General features: G+C 46.0%; 1 protein-coding gene across 6 annotated transcripts in view; it reads left to right on the top strand.

Annotated features, from left to right (window-relative positions):
* The window catches only part of SUSD6 (sushi domain containing 6), a 98,736-nt gene that overhangs the window by 46,161 nt on the left and 31,976 nt on the right, over positions 1–20,599 (top strand). For all 6 annotated transcript variants that reach the window (XM_025919991.2, XM_086709425.1, XM_086709428.1 and 3 more), the window contains exon 2: positions 61–261. In XM_025919991.2, the coding sequence (XP_025775776.2) occupies positions 141–261 (121 nt within the window). In that variant the 5' untranslated portion in view covers positions 61–140. The remainder of the gene's footprint in view (positions 1–60; positions 262–20,599) is intronic.

Below are 20,599 nucleotides of genomic sequence, written 5' to 3'. Positions count from 1 at the left end.
CTAACTTAGGGCCAAAGTTTTCACTTATGTCCTTGTTTTCTGTTTGTTTGTTTTTTATAGGTAAATCTACCCGTGGCTGACTTTAGAATTCTTCTGGCTTTTAAATTTTTTCTTTTTAAAATAACTTGGACGGATAAAAGATGTGCCATGGCAGGATAACACCAAAGAGCACCTCAGCGTTGGCCGTGGCCTCCGCGGGACATGGAGTGTTCCTTCCACTGGTGATCCTTAGCACCCTCCTTGGAGACGGACTTGCCTCAGGTGGGTCCCCGACTGCCTCTGTGTGGGAGGGAAAAGACTCAGTACCATTGTTTCTCCCAAAGGCTGGGATAGGGCACTGTCCATCTAGCGGGAAGTTGCAGGGAGAGAAGAGGGTGGAGGTGGGCTTTTGTGCCGTGGTATAGCTGGGGGGGGGCAGGCCTGGGGGTGTGGCATTAAGGGGCCTCTTGAGTCACCTGGGAGACGGGTGTGTAGGAAACTGCTGGGCTGACATTGTTGCCCCTTCCCCCCCCCCCCCCCCCCCCCCCCCCCCGCAGCTGGAGTCACCAGGCAGGATGGAGGGATTCAGAACACGATATTCAGCAGGGTGCAGGTTTTGGAATCAGACTGCCTGTGTTCTGAGTCCAGTCCCATTGCTGGCTCTGCGACCTGAGCAGATCTCCTTACCTCTCAGCTACAGAATCGGATAAAAGTAGTACCTACCCTGGGGGGGGGGGGGGGCGGGGAGGGGGGTGAAGATTGTCTGAGATAACACAGCAAGCACTTAATGATTGTTAGCTTATTGTGTATTTCTTGTCTTTTTATTTTTTTTTCTCAGAATAAGTACAAAGTTGAGGTGTTGTAACTTAATGAAAGCAGGACCTGGTCACTGACACTATAAACTTCGTGATCCTGGACAAGCCACTTAGGCATCTGTGGCTTAGTTTCTCCATTTATCAAATGAGGGGGGTTGACCCGGATACCTTTAAGGTCCTATCCACTTCTCTCAGTTTATACTTTCATAATTCTACGGACTTTTCTGGTTGAAGCTGATGGGCTGCAAGAGCTGTAGCAGTGGCTAGAAATGTAGCCATGAGCTTGATCCTTGTTGGCTTCTGCTGTGCTCTGAAGACCCTTCTTAGGTTCTCTTCATGTGGTCCTCTCGACCTGGCGTCCTTTTTAGAAAGCACATATTTTGATGTGTACCATAGGCCTCTGGGTGATGCTAGAGAACCTGCCTCTGTATCTGCAAGTACCAGTAGGGGTCTCAACTAATTATGAATGAACTCAACAGTAGTGGGGCCCCTACCAGTCTTCATTAGATACATTAATACGGCAGTTTTCTTTGGACAGCATTCCTTGGAGAGGGATCTCAGGTAGATTCTGGAAGGGGACTTGAAGGATGAGAGCAGTGTGGTATAGTGTGGCACATAGAGTCCCCATACAGTGCTCTTTCTCATTCTTTCTTTTGAACACTTGATTATTTTTTCTAAGTTTATTTATTTATTTTGAAAGAGAGAACGTGAGCAGGGCAGGGGCAGATAGAATCCCAAGCAGGTTCTGTGCTGTCCGTGCAGAGCCCATGCGCCATGAGATCATGACCTGAACAGAAATCAAGAGTCAGGTGCTTAATCGACTGAGCCACCCAGGCGCCCCCTCTCATTCTTTTTCTATCAACCCCTGCCACCCGCTTACATGACACATGAAGGTAATAGTGCAGTCTCATCTAAGCTTTTTCTTCTGAATTGTTGAGAAAAAGTTACCCATTTGTTGTTGCATTATAGTCTTTTCCACCACGCACGTACAGATTTCCTCTTCTGCCTCTTCTTTACTCTGTTCTGACACTTAAACCTTTCCCACAAAGCATAACACCTCTTTGGCTGTGAGGAGCCCCTGGCACAACTAAGGAGGCCACTACTAATGATTGAGACCCCACAACGTAGGCATCATGACTATATATGAGATTTCAAAGGAAAAGAAGGCCAGACTACACCAGTTGTGCAACCAGATGAAGCAGGGCTTACGTTTGCAGGGCATATAAGCCAAAGCCAGAGGAGGCCTCTAGAAGCTGTAGTCACAGAGCCATAGAATATAGAGATCCTGCCTTATTCACCACTGTATCTCCAGAGCAGATGTTGGCAAGTGACAGTCCATGGACTGAATCCTTCCTGCTGCTTTTGTATGGCCTGTGAGCCAAGAATGGTTTTTATATTTTTAAATGATTGGGGAAAAAAATCAAAAGAATAATATTTCATGATACATAAAAATTGTGAGCTCACATTTCAGTGCCTATAAAGTTTTATTGGAACATAGCAATGTTTATTCTTTATATTTATGAATATAAATATGGCTGTGTTTGTGCTGCAGTGGCAGTGTTGGATGGTTGTGACATAGACTGTTTCACCCCAAAGCCTAGACTTTAAGATATTGGACCCTTTCTAGAAGAGATTTGCCACCCTACCCCTAGACGCAAACAAATAGTGCTCAATAAGTATGTGCATGAATGGAATAACTGTCAGAGCTAGGATTTTAGAGGTCATGCACTTGCCCAAGGTCCTAGGGCCCAGGCTCCAGAAACTGACCTAGTACCTAGTATGCTACCAAGACCACCTTCTTCCAAGGCTCCACTAGGGGAGCTGTCTGGTCATGTGACCTGGCAATTTTAGGGCAGAATGTCTGCCTTTGGTGTCTGAGGCCTCTAACTTCCTTAGCTTCATTAAGCCATTCCGCCTGCTGCCACCCTCCTTTTTATGGGCTCCACCCCTGCCTCCTCCCATTTCCCACCGCATTTTCCAACTACCCACACCTTCCCAACTTTCCACCCAAGGTCTGAATTCAATTATCAGGAACTGATGGTTTCATACTGGCTGGATAAAGGGATTATTATTCTCCAGTGTGGAAAAATGTATGTCTGTAGTGTGGGCTCAGAGCAGGATGGAAAAGTTGGCTCTGTAGCTTTTTTTCCCCTCCCCCATCTGCAAAGAATCCTCCCTTCCCTGCAACCCCCAACCCCCCAAGTCTTTTCTCCTTCCCATAAAACATGTGTACTGGCACAGAGCAGAATGCAGGCAGTGGAAGGGGTTTTACCATTACTTAGATCCAGTGCACCAAGTTGCTGCTGGTTTTTTCCCTCTCTGGAGTGGCTTCTCGGTGAAGAAGGCACGCACTCCTTGGCCTGAAACCCGTAGCACACCTGCATGGCTGTGCCTGCCATAAGCAGCTTGCCAAGAAACCAAAACTCTCAGATACCCTGAAGTTGAGGAAAGGCATGCCAGTTCACAAAAAGTCCCCTCTTCCTCTTCGTGCCTACCTTACCTGCTCCTGTGGCTGCACTTGAACACTTACTCCAGAGGCATTGTAAAATGAGGTGCTTATAAAATACACAGCCTTCATTACCCAGTGAGTTCTAGTCTTTGTGTGTACATACACACTCGTAACTGTGAGACTCCCACCGGACATACGTAAGTGGGTGTCTTCTGGGGGGCAGTTCATCTGTAGAGTCTCTGGTTACAAATTCCACAGTCACCCTTCGTCTTGGTCATAATTGCTCAGGTCTAGAAGAAAAGAATCATGTAGGAACAGGCACTTGAGAGTTCTGGGGCAGAGTTGTGCCATGATCAAGTTCAGTTTTCCATCTTGGTTTCTCTTATCTACAGTTTGGGATTTGGAGTTATAATGGAGAAGGTGTTAGGGAGGCAGTGGGTCCAGCTTCCCCCTTGGTCATTCCTTAAGTAGATATGGGGAAAATCATTGGAAGTTTCCTTTCGAGGAGTAGCAGAAGGAAGAGTATCTTACCTCTTTACACGTGGTCACACCATGCAGGCAAGAGACCAGAATTGAAAATAAAATTATATGCATAGTACACAGCTTGCCTCTCTTCTTGAACCAGAGAGGAATCAGGGTCTCAGCTGTGCAGCAGCCTTTCCCAGATCTCGCACAACTCCTTCCCTTTACCCAGGATCTTAAGAAACTTGCTTTAGGACCTTAGGCAAATCAGTTGACCTCTTTGTGTCTCCTTTAAAACAGAAATCGAATCCTTAAGGATGTTAGGTTGGTGTTGTGTAGACTAATAAAAATGATTGGAGGGCACCTGGCATATAAAATGTGTGGTGTAATTCCCAAATAATAACAACAACAGGGTTGGTATGTGACCCACTGTTGAGTCATGCTGGGCAGGAGACTTTATGCAGATGACATCCTTTGCTGTCTTTAAAAAAAAAAAATGAAGATGCAAAGTCATTGTGTTGGGGATAAGGAATTGGGAGGAGGTGTCAAACTTGACCAGTTGAGGAAGTTTGGGTTACTTCTGGAAACCCCTTTGCCTTCCAGAAAGCTCATGTTTCCATAGTCTGATGGTCTCAACCCAGCTGGCTTCCTGACTCATGTAAAAAGCTTTTGATTTTCATTCTCTCCCTTTCCTGAGCATTTGCTGAAAAAACTCAGTATTTTACTTGTTTCTGATTTCTACCCCCCCCACCCCCCCACCCCCCGCCCAAGAGTGTTTCCATGACACTTTAGGCCATGTTAAACATCACACAAGCACCTAAAGCCATTTTAAAATCTCATCTGTATTTCTGTGCAGCAGAGTGAGAAAGCATGGCAGTTAGTGTTCACTGAAGAGGGAAAACGTTGAGAACAAGGCTCTCAGGGGTATGATACGACTTTGGCTCTTCATGTTGATGTGCTGGAGAGATGTTGACAAGTGGCCCTGGCTCATCTTGCATCTCTGAAGGGACCTGGAGTCAGAGATAATGTACACTGAGCTGAGAGGTGAGAATAGGCAGGAAGTTGACATGTACAGAGCATCATTTGTGTGTCAGGCTCTCTGTGTGTCATCCCATTTAAAGCCCTTAGGAAAGCCTGTGAGCTGCGTGGTCATGTAACCATTTTACAGATGAGAAACTAAGGCAGAGAGAGGTTACATAACCTGCTCAGAGACAGGCAGTTGTCTGTGGGGAAGCTGGCTGGGATTTGTGCCGAGTCTGTCTAACTTTGCTGCCTGTGGTCTGCTGAGAACCACACTGCGTGTGCTGAGTGGCAGCAGGCTTCTCTGAGACCCATTTCTTGTGTCACCCTGTTGGAGCACGGGGCAACCTTCAGATGATTCTTTTGACAGAGGAAGACAGACTCCATCTGTGTTTCCTCCCCTGGATAAAGGATGCAGGAGTCATCTCTGGGTTACTGTGTTTGCCTCTGTGGTGGTTTCTGTTCTCATGTACTGGGACCCTTGATTGTTTGGTTCCCAGTTTAGGCACACGGTTTACCAGGGCGGTTCTATTCTTGGAAAGGAACAATAGGGACCACAGCAAATTGTTTGCTAAATGAGGATGTAGTTCCCAAAACATCCGCAGAGCATCTTCCTGTCGGTTGTAAACACTGCTGACGAAGTGATGTAATCTCTCCGTGGTGTAATTACCTGTGACTATAAAAAGACTTGGGGATTGTGGGAGGAGGCTGGATGGGTCATTATAGGGCTTGCTGAACCCTGGCGTCTCAAAAAGACATTGAGAAATTACCCTCCTCAGGCTAATTGTTGTGCCATGTTTAGAACATTGCAAACACATGGTATCAGCTTTGCACTGTAACTTTTGAAGAACAGAAACCAGGAGTCCACCAAACTGAACACCTAAGTGGGTCTCAAGTCGGGCTAAAGCTCTCAGTAAGCACAGATCCCACCTTTGAAGCAAAGGTGCCCTACTACCCTGGCCTAATTTGTGAGCTAGGATTTTATCCTTACCTGCCCAACTCCTGCAAAAGGGGCCACAGGGCACTTAAAAAAAACACACACACACACACACACAACAACCTAGGGTCAGCTTCCAGAGTTCTTAATTATTCTAGTAGGTTTGCAGATGAATCCTTTCATCACCTCTTACCCGCTGGGAGATTCCTTTCCTCTGCATCACTCAGGAGTGTGAGCCTGCAGAGGGCATGAGCAGCCCTCACTCCCATTCCAGGTGGCTGGTGCTAGTATGACTGGTTCCCTGGAGTGTGGCCAGATCAGGAGTGACCTTGGCAGGCCTTGTGTTTAGTGTTGAGGCCCCGAGGGACAGCAGCATTTAGAGACAACCTTTCATGCTGCTGGGTGAAAGAGAGGGGTGCTGGCTGCTGATCTCTCCTAGCCCTGTTTGTGCACCTCACCTGAAGCCAATGTAAAGCATGAAATCTGAATGTACCAGAAGATAAGGGTGAGATTATAACTATTTATTTAAAAAGTTTATTTAAGTAATCTCTACTCCCAATGTAGGACTCAAACTCACAACCCCAAGATTGAGAGTCGCATGCATGGTCTTCCAACTGAGCCAACCAGGAGCCCTAGATTATAACTATTAAAAAAGGATTGTCCCCTAGCATTTGTTCACATAGCTGTCTCTTGTCAGGTGGCATAGGATTCAACTCATAAACACCTTAAAATAGTAAATACCACCTGCAGTTCTCGTGGTGGCACTGAGGTCACTAATGCAGCTCAGGGTAACATCTATCTGTTATCCTTCAGGTCCACCCCTTGCTTGTTTGTTGCTTTTAATTCCAGTGTAATAAACATGCAGGGTTATATTAGTTTCAGGTGTACAATACAGTGATTGACAATTCTGTACATTCGTTGTGATCATCACAGTAAGTGCACTTGTAATTCCCTTCACCTCTTTCTTTTTAATTTTTTTAAATGTTTTTATTTTTGAGAGAGAGAGAGAGAGACAGAGCGTGAGCAGGGTAGGGGCAGAGAGAGAGGGAGACACAGAATCTGAAGCATGCTCCAGGCTCTGAGCTGTCAGCACAGAGCCCGATGCAGGGCTTGAATTTGTGAACTGCAAGATCATGACCTGAGGTGAAGTCATGATCAGCTAATGGACTCAGCCACCCAGGTGCCCCCCCCCTTTCACATATTTCATCTGTCCCCCCCACTCGCCTCCCCTCTGTTAACCGTATGTTTGTTCTGTGTAGTTAAGAGTCTGGTTTTTGTTTTTGTGTTTTGAGGTTTTTTGGGGTTTTGTTGTTGTTCTCTTTTTTTTCTTTGCTTGTTTTGTTTCTTAAATTCCACTTACGAGTGAGATGAAATGGTATTTGTCTTTCTCAGAAGACTTATTTCACTTAGCATTATATCCTGTAGATCCATCCATGTTGTTGCAGAGGGCAGCATTTCATTCTTTTTTTATTGATTCCTTGTTTTTAGAGAGACAGTGTAGTCTGATCAAAAGCGTGGACCTTGGAGTCCAGTTGCCTGGGTTTGAATATTTTGAATACGGCCCCTACTCATAGCTCTCTGTGTTACCCTGGACAATTTTTCTGACCTCGCTGCCAGTGTTTCCCTAAAATGGGCATGATAATAGTGACTACTTCATAAGACTGTTGCAAGAATTAAATAAGAATGTATATATATAAAGCACTTAGGACATGGCCTGGCATACAAAGACGTAATTTCCAAGTTGAAAGATCAGATTCTAGCAGCAGTTGCTACAGTCTGCACTTCTGCTGCCACACAGCTAGTTAATTTAGACAGACTCAAGGTTGGAAGGTACGCCTTGTTTCTTCTGTAGTCTTAGATTCTGTTTGATTCAATTCAGTACATACTGAGTAGAGTTGGCTGCATACTGCCTGAGTTATTCATAATTCATAAGTCCGTAATTCTCAAATACTTCCGTGTTGGCATCTCGCATATGAAGACAAAGAGAAAAGGGCAGCAGTACCCCTTAGCAATGTTGTTGCTGGGGTAGGGGTGGGGGATCAGCTGGGTAATCTCACAGTAAGCCATTTGCTTCGGACAGGGTCTCTTGTTGGCATTTCAGAGTCAGAGTTCCTCAAAGCTGCTGTTTGTTAGGAACCTTGGGAGTCATTTTGCAAATTAAAGACATTTTTCCTTTTATCAGCACCATGATGTGATGGGAGGATTGTATTTTAAAAGATTCTTAAACACATCTGGGAGAATACAACATGAGAATTAAGTAAGAACTCTCTTGTCTCCTCTCCCATATGGTAATCCTTTTGCCCCCTCCTACTTTTCTTAGCTATTTTGACAGCATTTCTTCTTTTAAGAGCCCTTTTCTACCTAGATTCATTTGCTTCCCCAGAGATGGGGATTTTCCCCATGTTTAGCTTCTTTGACTTGTTAACTCTGCCGGTAGCAGGTCTCCTAAAGTACAATTGTTTAATCGTTCAGAATTCTGGGAAGTAGTGCGGGGCAGATAAACAGATTCTCTTCGAGATTTCTTCTTTGCAAAGCCTTTTTTTTTTTTTTTTTTTTTTTTAATTCACAAAAGTATTTTAGGCATTTCAACCCAAGAGGGGAAATGTGTTTCAGGAAGTTATGGCCAAGTATAAACAGGGTTATAAAATAACTGTGCTGTAGCCTTTGTTATTCTGAGTAACAAGCAACACTTTATGAAATATGAAAGAGCCTGACAATCAGTTCTTCACATGTAGGAGACACATGTCTCCTTGGGAGAGGACAGGACCTGTGTGTCTGTTGTCACTGGCTCGAGTTCTGACAGTTGGGCCTTGTTGACTCTGGCAATGGTGGGAGGTACAAGAGAATGTTGTTGGGATTGTCACCCACCAGATGAGGAATGAGTGGGCCTGAGGAGCAGCCCAATAATGTTTACTGAGCACCGGTCAGGGAACAGTGAGGTGTGGCAGCAGATGGGAGAGAAGCCTTGGTTATTTCTGCTTCCCAGTTGATCTTAATACTTTGGGAAGGCCTTTGCAAAGGATCCTGTGGTGTCTAGAGCCGGTGTAGCCCCACTAAACCTCCTGATGACCACGCGTGGCTGCTCAGAATTGCTGCTTAATGGCCTGTGAAGTTAGCTGGTGACTTCAGTAGGCTGTGTGGCTCTCAGCTTCATGTCTCCTGGACAGTAGACCCATTCGGCCTCTGATCTTTGAGGTCTTCTCCTATCATGACTCTCCAACTCAGATCTTGGTATGTAAGTGTTTGCACATAAGCTCCTTGAAGGTAAGGACAAAGTCCTTTATACATTTGCTTCTTTGCTGTAACCAGGCCAGTGATCATCCCAGGTGGACCCAACCTGGGAAAGGTACTCTATGGGGTGAGGGTCCCTCCCAGCAGGGCTGTGCAGAATCATGGCTTGTCCTGCACATGAGGAGAAAGCAGCCAAGTGCACAGCCCTGTGAGCTGCAGTACCCTGTGGGCCTCTGCACTGATTTATGGTTCCCCATAAGATTCCATCCCTAGCTTTCTGGGGGGTTAAGAACGGTGTGAAAGTGCCTCTCTGTGCCTTAGGGGATGCAGGTGGTGAGGCTCTTCTGAGGAGAAAGGGTGGGACTGGGAAGGCTGCCTAGAAGAGTTCATTGCAGTGTGGACTTTCAACTTGGGTGAGGAACTTTGAACCCACTGTGGGTGTGGGTCCCCTTAGGTGATGGGAGGGAGGAAAGGTTGGCTCTCTCCTGGGGAGGAAAGGTCAGGAGGAGGAATGCGTGCTGACTCTGAAACATTCCCTGACACTGGGGAGGGACCGGGAGGAACAGCTTGAATGGGTTTGGCTCCCTCTTCCCACCCATAACTCCGTCTACTCTGTACCTCAAGTCAAGGCTAAGGAGACTCCTTTTTCCCCTTTACCTGCACAATAGCACCTTCAGGCCTATTCTCACTCTTCTTCCAGTGGCTGCATTCCTGTGGCTGGAATCCTGCCTCTTCCCCTCCCTCCCAAACCTCTCATCATCCTTCAAAATCCAATTCAGTCATCTCCTCTATGAGACACCGCTCATCCCCTTACCAGTAGGGTTAATAGGGTCTGGGGGAAGGAGAGTAGGCTTTGTGTATGTTTCTTGAACTAGCAGGCACTCCTAGTCCTTTCTCTTGAGGATGTCAGAAAGGTTTTCTGGTGATGGACAGGATTCCAATTCCTAGAACCTTGACTATCTTTGATTTGAAGGAATTGGACAGTTTGTTAAGACTTCTGGGAATTGCAGCTTTGGGAAGCCCAAATCCTTTGTTCTGCACATCATGTTGCACATACCCTATAGACTTGCTGCAAGGCCTCCCGACTCAGGGCTGCCGGGGCACATGCTGGCTTTGGTATTTTCCTAAGCACACTACCTCATTTAGCAGGCATGGGTTGACATAAGGTTGGCAGGGAATTCTAGAATGCCATGGAGGGCTTTCTGGGGCCAGGTACTGGACTGGATCGTGGTGGACGTTCTCACGTGCAGTTGGGTTCTCAGGGTAAGCCTGTGAGGAGGGCACCTGCAGCCAGGAGCAGTGCTGTAGACTGGGAGGAGCCCGGAGCTGATGGTTTGGCACTCTGCTGTGCTCACAGGCACTTGTTGATGCTCCTGCCGAGCTCCAGGACTATGCCAGCTGCAGTTCTGCATGGTGCGTGTCCCGGCCAGGGAAGTCACTGTACCACACGGGATGCACATGAGAGGGGTTTCTGGCTCGGATTAGGAGGGCCGTGGTAGCCTTTTCTGAGAGAGAGAGAGAGAGAAGTCTACACAGAGAGCTGAAGGCAAGTAGAAGCTAGCAGGTAAGGAAGACAAGATGGCAGAGTAGAATTAAGATTGTAGTCTTTGGGGCCAGAAAGCCTGGTTTGAATCCTAGCTCTGCCACTAACATGTAGTATAACTTTGAGCAAGTTTCTCAAAGTGAACGTCCCTCAATTTCCCTCCGTGTGACACTGGGATGAGAGCACACTGACTGTACAGGGCTGTGGTGTAGCATTATCGTTGCTGTTCTGTGGCACCTCGCCAGTGGCAGGGACAGCCAGCATGTTGGAGACATGTGTAGGGAAGACAGGGAGAGAGTCAAGTGTCGCGTCTGCTCGCTTCCCTGACCTTTGCTTTGCAGCTTGCTGTGACACTTCTGTTGAAACTTCGGAAGTCCAGTATACTCTGTCCTCCAGACTGGCATGCCTCTTGCCCTGGTGGATGAAGGAGTGGTCTCTGCCTTGGTGAAGGAAGTTTGGAAGCTGAGGTTTCAGAAGGAAAATAAAGTCTAGCCTTAGTCTGAGGGGCCTTAGTCTTAGTCTTAGTCTAGCCTTCAGATTGGGCTGAACTTCACCAGCAGTGCAGTTTGGGGGTTAGCGTCTGGGAAGTGAGATGCTGCTGGTGGAGCAGGTGCCTTTCCTGCTGAGTTGTTCCAGTTGAGGACGGGAGGAGAGGGAGTAGGAGGAAGGGCAACAACTCTGTGCTGGAGTGTCTTCATGATCAAAGGGTTAAAGAGAAAACAAACACCAATGAATGGATTCAGGGTTGAATGAGTCTAAACAGGGAAATAGGGCTGGAGGAGGGTATTGGTTTGGGTACAGATTGTGGAGAAGATTGGGGATGAGAAGAATGGCCTTTACGTTCCTATTTGCCCATAGGAACCGGAAGTGACCAGCTAAGTAAGGCCTGTTCCAGCCTGCTGGAGGGGTGGGGTCACTCAGGACAGGCCCCTCGTGCTCTGCCTCAGCCCAGCCAGCGGGTGGGAGGCGTGTCTGACAAGGACCCCTTATTTCAGCCAGTCTGCCTCACAGCGCAGGGTCCCCTGGGGGTCTAGCTCCAGTCTGGGAGGACTGTGGGAGGCTCCTAATTGATTTGGAAGGGAGAGGAGGGGAGGAGCAAGCAGCTGGCATCTGTGGCGTGCGGATGTTTTCCAGGCCTCTTCAGCTTGGATCAGAGCTGGGGTAATTGGAGACGTCGGGGTGAGGCTGTCTGTGATTTGATGTGTTTGGGGGTGCAGAGAACTGTTGTGACTTCCAGCAGAGAAGTGTCTCAGGTTTCTTCAGCGTGGCTGTCAGTAGAGGAGCTCCTTCTCCACGCCGTTGTTCTCTGTACCTTCTGGTTAGGCGTTCAGACGCTTTGAGGTCCCAGCCTTGGCGTTCAGAAATTCTGTTAGCGGTAATGGCAGACCCTGGCCTTGCAGGAAAAATGAAGATGTGAATAATAGGATTAGATGAGGTAATATGTGTACAAGTGCTGGGTAAACAATAAAAGTCTGTTCTAATGGAAGGGATTATTTTAATGTTCCTTTTTTTAGTCAGCATCTCTTCTCTGAATTGCTCAAAGCACTTGGTTGACACTAACTGGTTAATCCGTCATTTATCCCTGGATGGGAGGGTGGTATTTAATAGCCCCCTTTGTATACAGGATCAAACTGAAGTTTCCAACAGAGCCCCAAAGTTTGAAGCCCAAATCTATGGAGTCTGAATCTAAAGCTTGGGCCTCTGAATGTGATAATGCCTCATTTCTGGGAATAAAAGAAGGTGAAAGGAGAAAGGGAGAGATCATTAAAAACATCTAATGTTTCTTTTCACAGACAGCTAGTCAGGTCAGACAGGTTGCCACAGTCAGGATTTTGAGAGACGTGGAAATCTGACATCCATTTTTCTCTGAGAAGCCATGGAGTCCCCGTTGAGAATTAGGCCTTGGTATATGCTAGAGAAGCAGCAGGCTAGTCAGTGTAGGTTTGGGACAAGGGACACAGAGAGGGAGCTGGCAGCGTTCTTAATTTTGTTCTGTTCAGGTTGTGCTTGCAGTCCTTGAAGTGCCAGGCTCTGCACAGCGGTTCCAGCTTCCTGGCACATACCAGTGCAAACCCACTCGCTACTCCATCGTGTCCTGGGAGGCATCAGGGCACCCATAGCAGGTGCTTGTTGTATTTTGCAGGTCTCAGGGGGAAACCCCAGGGAGGTGGGTTCAGAAACCTCCCTGAGTGTGTGGGCCAGGCCAGTTTTACTGCAGAACAAATGCCTACGGCCTACATTTGGTGGCATGGCATCTGGGCAGATCAGCCTCAGGTCAGTGCTGCAGTCAGGGAATAGCCTAGGCCCACTGGCTCACGTTTCTCCCTTCTGAAAGGTCTCACTAGTCAGGAGCTAGTGAAGACAGGTCCCATTTTGTTCACATTGCTAAATATGGTCCCGCAGGGTCACCTTTCTTCCCATGCCCATGCTTTCCCGCCTCTGGCGAAGGCTTAAAGACAGTTTGTATACTTTCTTGCACACGGTCTTGAACCCTGGAAGCAAGAGAAGAATGTGCTGAGTTGGGAAGCTCCTTCTTCTAGTGGCAACTGCACGGTCTCCTAGGCTTGAGATTCTAGAGGTCATTCAGGTATGTCAGTTAAAAGTCACATACTTGTGAGAGAACCAGCAGGCTGAACCTTACGGGTTATATGCACCATTAGGTCTCAGATTTGAGCGTGCATTAGAATCTCCTGGAGAGCTCAGATTGCTGGGCTTGCCTGATTCAGCAGGCCCAAGAATTTGTATTTCTGCTGAATTCTTAATGCTGCTGCTGGTGATTTGGAGACCACACTTTGGGAACCAGTTTACACTTGGGGTGAACAAGCCCATCTGACCCTTTTCAGAGCAAATTTGGTAAGGTGGGAACAGAGGGATAGAGAGGTCTCGAACCCACTGTGACGCGAGGTGGTGGTTCAGAAATAGAATGTTGCAGGCAGACCAACATAATTTAGAACCTGGAAAAAGTTAAGTGAGTAAGGGAGGAAGCTCACAGGGCTGTCACTTACCTTCTCTGACCTGGCCCTGGTCCTTACTGACTGTCCCGCAGAGAGTGGGGGCCAGATGTAGTGAGCCTCTGGCTAGGTCACCTTGGGCATCCTCCCTCCACTTCTTATTCTGCCCTCCTGGGCAGCAGGCAGCTCTCAAAGTGTGCATTTTAGGAAGTCTCCACAGCTTGAGTTCCATGGTATGAAGAGCAGGGCCCTAAGCTGGGGGTGCCAGGCATCAGCCCATAAGTGCTTCTAAAGAACAGTAACTAGGGGCGCCTGGGTGGCGCAGTCGGTTAAGCGTCCGACTTCAGCCAGGTCACGATCTCACGGTCCGTGAGTTCGAGCCCCGCATCGGGCTCTGGGCTGATGGCTCAGAGCTTGGAGCCTGTTTCCGATTCTGTGTCTCCCTCTCTCTCTGCTCCTCCCCCGTTCATGCTCTGTCTCTCTCTGTCCCAAAAATAAAAATAAAAAAAAGTTGGAAAAAAAAAAATAAAAAATAAAGAACAGTAACTAAAGGCGCATATTTTGCTCAGGAGTGACGTGAGGGTTGGACTAGCTTTCCAGGGCCCTTTGAGCTCTGGGATTCTCTAATGTCTCTTCTGACAGCTTCTGCCCTCGCAGTCAGGAACTTCTGCTTGTTACTTGTTTTTTTTTTTATGTTTTACGTGCGTGAGAACTTCTGCTGATAAGCAGTATTGATCAGATGCCTATCCAGAGACTGGCTTACCAAAAGTGAAACGAGAGAAGAGTTTGGGAATTGGAGTAACTTCTTTCTAGAGAGTCTCTGGGCCTCTGCCATTACTGTGTTGCTTCCGTAAGACCTGTGTCCAGAGAGGAATGACTTAGCATCCTCGTCCAGTCCTGATCCTTATATTCCACATTGCCACACTCGACTGCAAGGTCTCACAGGCTTTCTGTTGAGTTCCCATTTCCAGGGTGATCAGGATTGCTATTCCATATCCTCCACTGCCCGGCACGGTGCTCGTGGTCAGCCTGGGTAAATATTTGCTGGGTGGACAGAATAGAGGGTTGTATCCCTGTACCTCATTTCTTTCCTTCCGTTTCTCCCCTCCTTCCAGCCTGGCAAAATTGTCTTCCTTTGCCCTTCCCCCTTTCCTTCCTCTGTGCTCATTTTACCTCCCCTGCACTCTGGCAGAGCGAGCCTTCCATATTTGTGTGTTGAGTGTGGTAGGGACTGGGGTGTGCCTGAGATCACGGAAGGCCCTACAGAAGCCATCTATATGAGGGGCACTTCCAGAGTGCCCCAGCCTTTGCCTTTTCCCTTTTCTCTTTGCCCACTTTTCTAGGGTAGCTATAAGTTACAGAATGTTTTCACCATCCCAAGGGGAATTTGTTGTTCTTCAGATCGAATTTGACCCTGTTTTCCGCCTTTATTTCCTGCTGTTTGTATTGGCAAACTAAAGGACTCCTGGCTTGGGAAGAATTAGCTCGTCTGCCTCAAAACCATTGTCTGGCCCTGTCTCTCCAGCCTCTGTCTGAAGGGGCGAACAGAAGATTTCTCAGCCTTGGCTAATTGTCACTTAGCCCCTCTGATCCTGCCCGGGTGGCTTTCAGGAAGCTCAAGCACTGAACAGCCCAAGGTTTTCACTGAAACAAGGAAAGATCGAGATTGCTTTCATTCATTTTAAGTGAAATCACCAGCCTTTTGATGATTCCATTAATTTCCTCCCTTCTGAAAACCCTCCTGTTAGTAGTAATTGGAAATCCTCTCCCTGTTTCTCATTTCCCCCCACTACCCTGCTTTAATCTGAGACAGCTGGCTGCTGCACTCTGCTTTTTCATTTGCTAGAAGAGTGGTTTGAAGATGATTTTAATGACAGGCTTCAACAGTACTTGCAGAAGCTGAGACTGTTTCTGCACTTAAGTTCTCACCCACTTGGGAGCCTCAGTCTTGCTCACCTGCTCCTATAAAATTTTACTTAGTTCTTGGTGTACAGATGGGAAGGAGTCCCCAAGGTCTCTTGTCCCAGGCAGTCTATGCAAACTTTTTATCACTCAGTGTTTGTAGACCACCTGTGGTGTGCCAGACACAGTTCTAGTTACTGAGTGTTTCCCTGGCACCTCCTTCCTGCCCTGGTGGGAGTGCAGAGGCCTAAGGAGGTGAGGTTGTAGCAGGTCGCTGGCTGCCCATACACCTTGGGAACTGTAGTCTCTGAGGCTTTATCTCTCTCTCTCTCTCTCTTTTTTTAACGGTTGCAGTCTCTCTTTTTGTGGATTAGCTGTAAAGAAGAATAAATAATACAAATCACTTAAGATTAGAGAAATAGCAGGGAGCAGTGGCTAAAACAGCTTACCACTGTTGGCAGTTGACAACACGAAAAGCACTTTATTGTATACCACGTCCTGTTGGTGTTCTCACAGTAAATTTACCACAGCCAGTAAAGGATAAAGCTGGGATCTGAACCCAGGTCCTCCCATTTGTAAAGCAGATACTTTTTGTACTGATTATGTGAGTGTATGTTTTTAACATGACTTCCCTATGCCATTGTCTTTAGCATTATTTCAGCCACTTCAGCTGTTATATATACCCTGGGCCCTCTGCCAGGAACTGAGGGCCTCACATCTAATTGGGGGAAAAGGTAAGACCGAATACATCTTCATCCCCCTTGAGTGGCTCAGGTATTGAGTGCTATTGGAAAGAAAATAATGCTGATATCATCCAGGAAGATTCCTAGAAGAGCCAAGACTTCCACTGGGCCTGGTGGGGAGAGTTGGGAAAGGAAGTTGGGTTGGTATTTGTCTGCCTGAGATTCTGGGATGTGGAGAAAATGGTGAGATTTTGGTCCCGCTTTTCCAACTGTACTGTGCTTTTAAAATCTGATTTGCACACCCCATGCCCACAAAGAATAATTTGGTCAGAATAATTGGTTTTTCCGCAAGACAAACAGTCTTGCAGCCCTTCAATTCTCCCAGAAGAAAAGAAACCAAGGGTACATTTGTTTCTCTTATTTCCCTTCCAGAGGTAGAAACTGTTTAACCAGCTGCCCCCATAGTTCTGTAGCAGGTGGTGAGGGTGGCCCACACTTTGAGAAACACTGTACCTCAGGGCATGCTCGTGCCATCCATGTTGACCAGAAGGGACCTGGGTTTTGGCATCATGGAGGTATCCCACTCCTGTGGACTAAATAAATGTTTAGGATAAACTGAGAAAGAATGGGAGGGAGTGGATATTAAATGATGTTAAGTTGACTCTGGCAGCAGCTGGGGTAGTCTGACTGCTCCCTTGACTTGAAGGCAGGTGGTGGGGTTGCTGAGGCTGAGTAACTTGAAAACGAAGACCATGCTCAGAGTTCCTGCATGTTCCTCTATTGAGTAAACATTTTTACAGATGCTGTTTGGTAGCTTAACTTTCAGATGAGTGTATTGGGGTTGGGAGCGGTGGTCAGGAGTCAGTTAGTGGGTAGAAACAGGTCTGGGATTCAGGGCCCTGTATGTTGAGAGCTCAGGAAAAGAAAACCCCAGGTCTTTGTAGGACTTAGCAATCTTGGTGAATCTTAGGATTGCTGTCTGTATTTGGGGACCAAATGGGGCATAGGGTAGTTAGGAAGATTACAAAAGTTACCTGGTTACCAAATACCCTGTTACAAAATGATATATATACCTTAGTTTTGGGGTATTTGTAAAAATATGTACCCTATAGCAAAAAGTATTAACACTTAAACATGCAGTATGTTCCAGGTACTAGCCATTTTAAATCTATTATCCCATTTTCAGTTTTTCAGTGAAAATTTTCAAACATTAAAAAAGTAGAGACTAATATCATATGTGGGTACTTGCTGCCCAGATTTATTATTTTGCCGTATTTGCTTTAGATCTTTTTCTCTAGAGATAACCAGTGTTCTAAATTGATGTGTATCCTTCCAACCATGTTTGTATGTTTTTACATACACGTGTATTTATGTTACATACACAGGTTTTACATACTTACACTTGGATTGCTAAGCAATATGCAACATTGTTTTAGGGGCACCTGGGTGGCTCAGTTGAACATCCGACTTTGACTGAGGTCATGATCTCACGGCTCATGAGTTAGAGCCTGCATCCAGCTCTGTGTTGTCAGTGCGGAGCCCGCCCGCTTCAGATCCTCTGTCCCCACCTCTCTCTACCCTCCACCCCCCATTCCCTGCTTTCTGTCTCTCTCTCAAAAATAATAAAACATTTAAAAAGAGCGTTGTTTTAAAATGTTTGTAATTTTCCATAGCCCACCTTTTCACTCACACTGTTTTTGAGATTTAGCTATGTCGATACGTTGGTTTTACCTGGAGTATGCCATTGCGTGGTGTTAATATACCAAAATATGTGTAACCATCCTCTCATTGATGGATATATAGGTGACTTCAGTTTTTCACCGTTAGGAACAGTACTGCAAAGAGCATTCTTGTACATGTGTCCTAAGCATGTATACAAGGCATATACATTGTATATGTATATGCATATACAAGGCATATACATCCATCAGCAGAGCTACTGGATTATTAGAGGTCCACAGCTTCAACTTTCTGCATATTGCCACATGACTCTCCAAAGTAGTTGTATGGGTTTACAACACTAGTGATGTGTAGGAAAATTCTAAGTTCTCCATGTCCTTTGCAACAGCTGGTATTGTTAGGTACTAGTTTTTGCCAGTTGATGGACATAAAATGAAATCCCTATGTGGCTTTTATTTTATATTTCCTTGATTATCTTTTCCCAATTTGTAGATTTTTTTTTTTAAGACTTTTAAGTAATCTCTACACCTAGTGTGGAGCTTGAACTCAGGAGTCCATGATCAAGAGTTGCATGCTCTACAGACTGAGCCGGCCAAGTGCCCCATAGATTATTTGAACTTTCTCTGTATCAGTGGTTCTGAGGGGTCCTTAAGATCCTTTCAGGAGGCTGACAAGATTGAAACTATTTTCATATTAATACTAAGATGCTATTTGCTGTTTTTGCATTTTTTTCACAGGTGTGTAGACTTTCTAAAGGCTACATGACGTGTTGACATGACTGCTGAGATGCTTTTGTTATTTTTTAAATGAATTTATGAATACGCAATAAACTTTTTTAGTTTTATTTTCAACTATGATATATATTGATAGATGTAACACAGACAAATCTTTGGGGGTCCTCAATAACTTGTAATAGTATAAAGGGACCTGGAAACAAAGAATTTGAGAACCACTGCTGCTTTAAAATGTCAGCTTTATTAATATTTTTTCCCTTTTGGAATGTGAAGTTTTTTTTTTTTTTAACTTAAGAAATTCTTTCCAAATTTCTTAAGGATGGGCTCTTATATTTTCTTCTAGAGGTTTTGGAATGTATTTTTGTGGGTGGCATCTGCCATTTCCCAGGCCCTTCAGCCACTAGGAATAGTTTTTAAATTTCACACCCTCTTAAGAAACATTTTATACAGCTTGGATAGAACATTTCCACATCAATCCTTACAATGGAATTTTTTTTTTTTTTGAGATTTTTTTGTGTGTGTGAGAGGAGGGAGAAGGAGGGGATGGGAGAACGATAGGCAAGGGTTTAATCACCTTTTGCAGACCCCTGTTATTCAAGAGAGTCTCCTAGCATTTTGCAGAATATAGCAGTCCTTCACTGAGAATGGTATACACTCTTGTTTGGATCCTTGTGTTCATTTTTTCATTGCAGCTTGCCTCCCAGAGGACCAGAACTTACCAGTGACAGAGATTCTGGAAGCACACCTTTTTTCCAACCCTCCCGGTTTCCACTGGACGCTTTGGGTTTGGGTTAGCATGAAGCACCAAGCTTTTCTTCCGGGTTGTATCTGTGCTGGGTGCACGGGCAGGCAGCTGGCACGTTAACTGTAGTCTGAGGTATAAATGATGGCCCCTTACAAGAGAGAACACTGCTAACATCCAAGGCCTCACCATCTCTCTGCAGACTCTTACTGGTTTCTCTGTCTCCAGTGTCTTCTTCACCTCCCTCTCCTCAAGTCTGTCTTCTGCCCTGCCGCCAGAGTAACCCAAAATTTCAGACTTAAAATGAGCCTTCTGTCCTTAAAACAAAAGAAAACAAACTCAGGGCTCACTGGAAAGATGTACAGTAAGGTTCATACTCCTTAGTAACATCACCCTCATCTGTGCTTTCAGCTTTCTCTCTAGCCACTCCCTGTCCAGTGCTCCGTCCTGTGTTTTATCATTCCCATAATACACTGTAGAATATGCCCCAGGTGCCCTGTGCTGCTCCCTCCAGCTCAAATGTGACTCCCGATTTGTGTGTTGGAGGAAAGCCTGTTTGACTCTCAGACCACAGAAAACTCAACAAGTATGAATTCTGAGAGGATGCTTTTTCTTTCATCGTAGTCTCCGCACTGACTCAGCCTTTCCAATTAAAATGAAGACTGGAAGTTAATTTCTGTTAAGTCTTTGTTTCACTTGTGGCTTTGTTAGTAAGGCACAGCTGCTATGCTTCATCCCTTCCCTAGAAGTTCCTTCCCCATAAATTCTGTTTGCAGGATTGGCCCCTGTCGTTTTGCAGCCCAGTTGTTTAATAGCTATAGGAGAAGGGGATTTCTTCTTGTGGTTAAGGAGCCGATGCAGACACCCTAATAAATTGTTTTCCAGCACATCTTGCCTGCATGAAGAGGACGCAGTGAACAAACGGATGGAAACACCTAGTCCCTCACTTTCCCTCCCACCAATTCAGCTATTGCTTATCTTGAAAAATATAAATTGACATTTATTTTAAATTGACTGGCATATTTAAAAAGTGGTACATGGGTTGCATGTACGTGTTAACGCTGCTGGCAGAAGGGGCCTCCTCAGGGATGGTGCTGGATGATGCTATTTTTCCCATGTAGCCACACCCAGCCTCCCACCTCCCCTTCGACAGCCTAAAAAATAAAATTTCATGAACCCTAGAAATCTGTTAGAGATGCAAATTAGGAAGATTAACTTTTATTTTCTGAAAGAGTTTTATGGCAGGAGTCCACAAGGGTACCAAGAAAAGGGGCTCCTTCTGCTTTGAGAGACTGCAAGCCTGAGTAGTCTGCTAGAAGAGGGCTGGGGTGGGGACCTGAGACGAAGGCCCTGCAGGGGGAACTCAAGGCAGAGATTATAAAGTCTCAGGAACCTTCTTTGTATCATCACTGCATCTGAAAAGAAGCGGACTTTCTTTGGCAGCTTGTTTGTAGCCCTTTCATTAGTTCTT

Source organism: Puma concolor, chromosome B3 (genome assembly GCF_028749965.1).
Source record: "Puma concolor isolate L17-30 chromosome B3, mPumCon1.1.hap2, whole genome shotgun sequence".
Classification (NCBI taxonomy): domain Eukaryota; kingdom Metazoa; phylum Chordata; class Mammalia; order Carnivora; family Felidae; genus Puma; species Puma concolor.
This window is presented reverse-complemented; position numbering and strand designations above follow the sequence as displayed.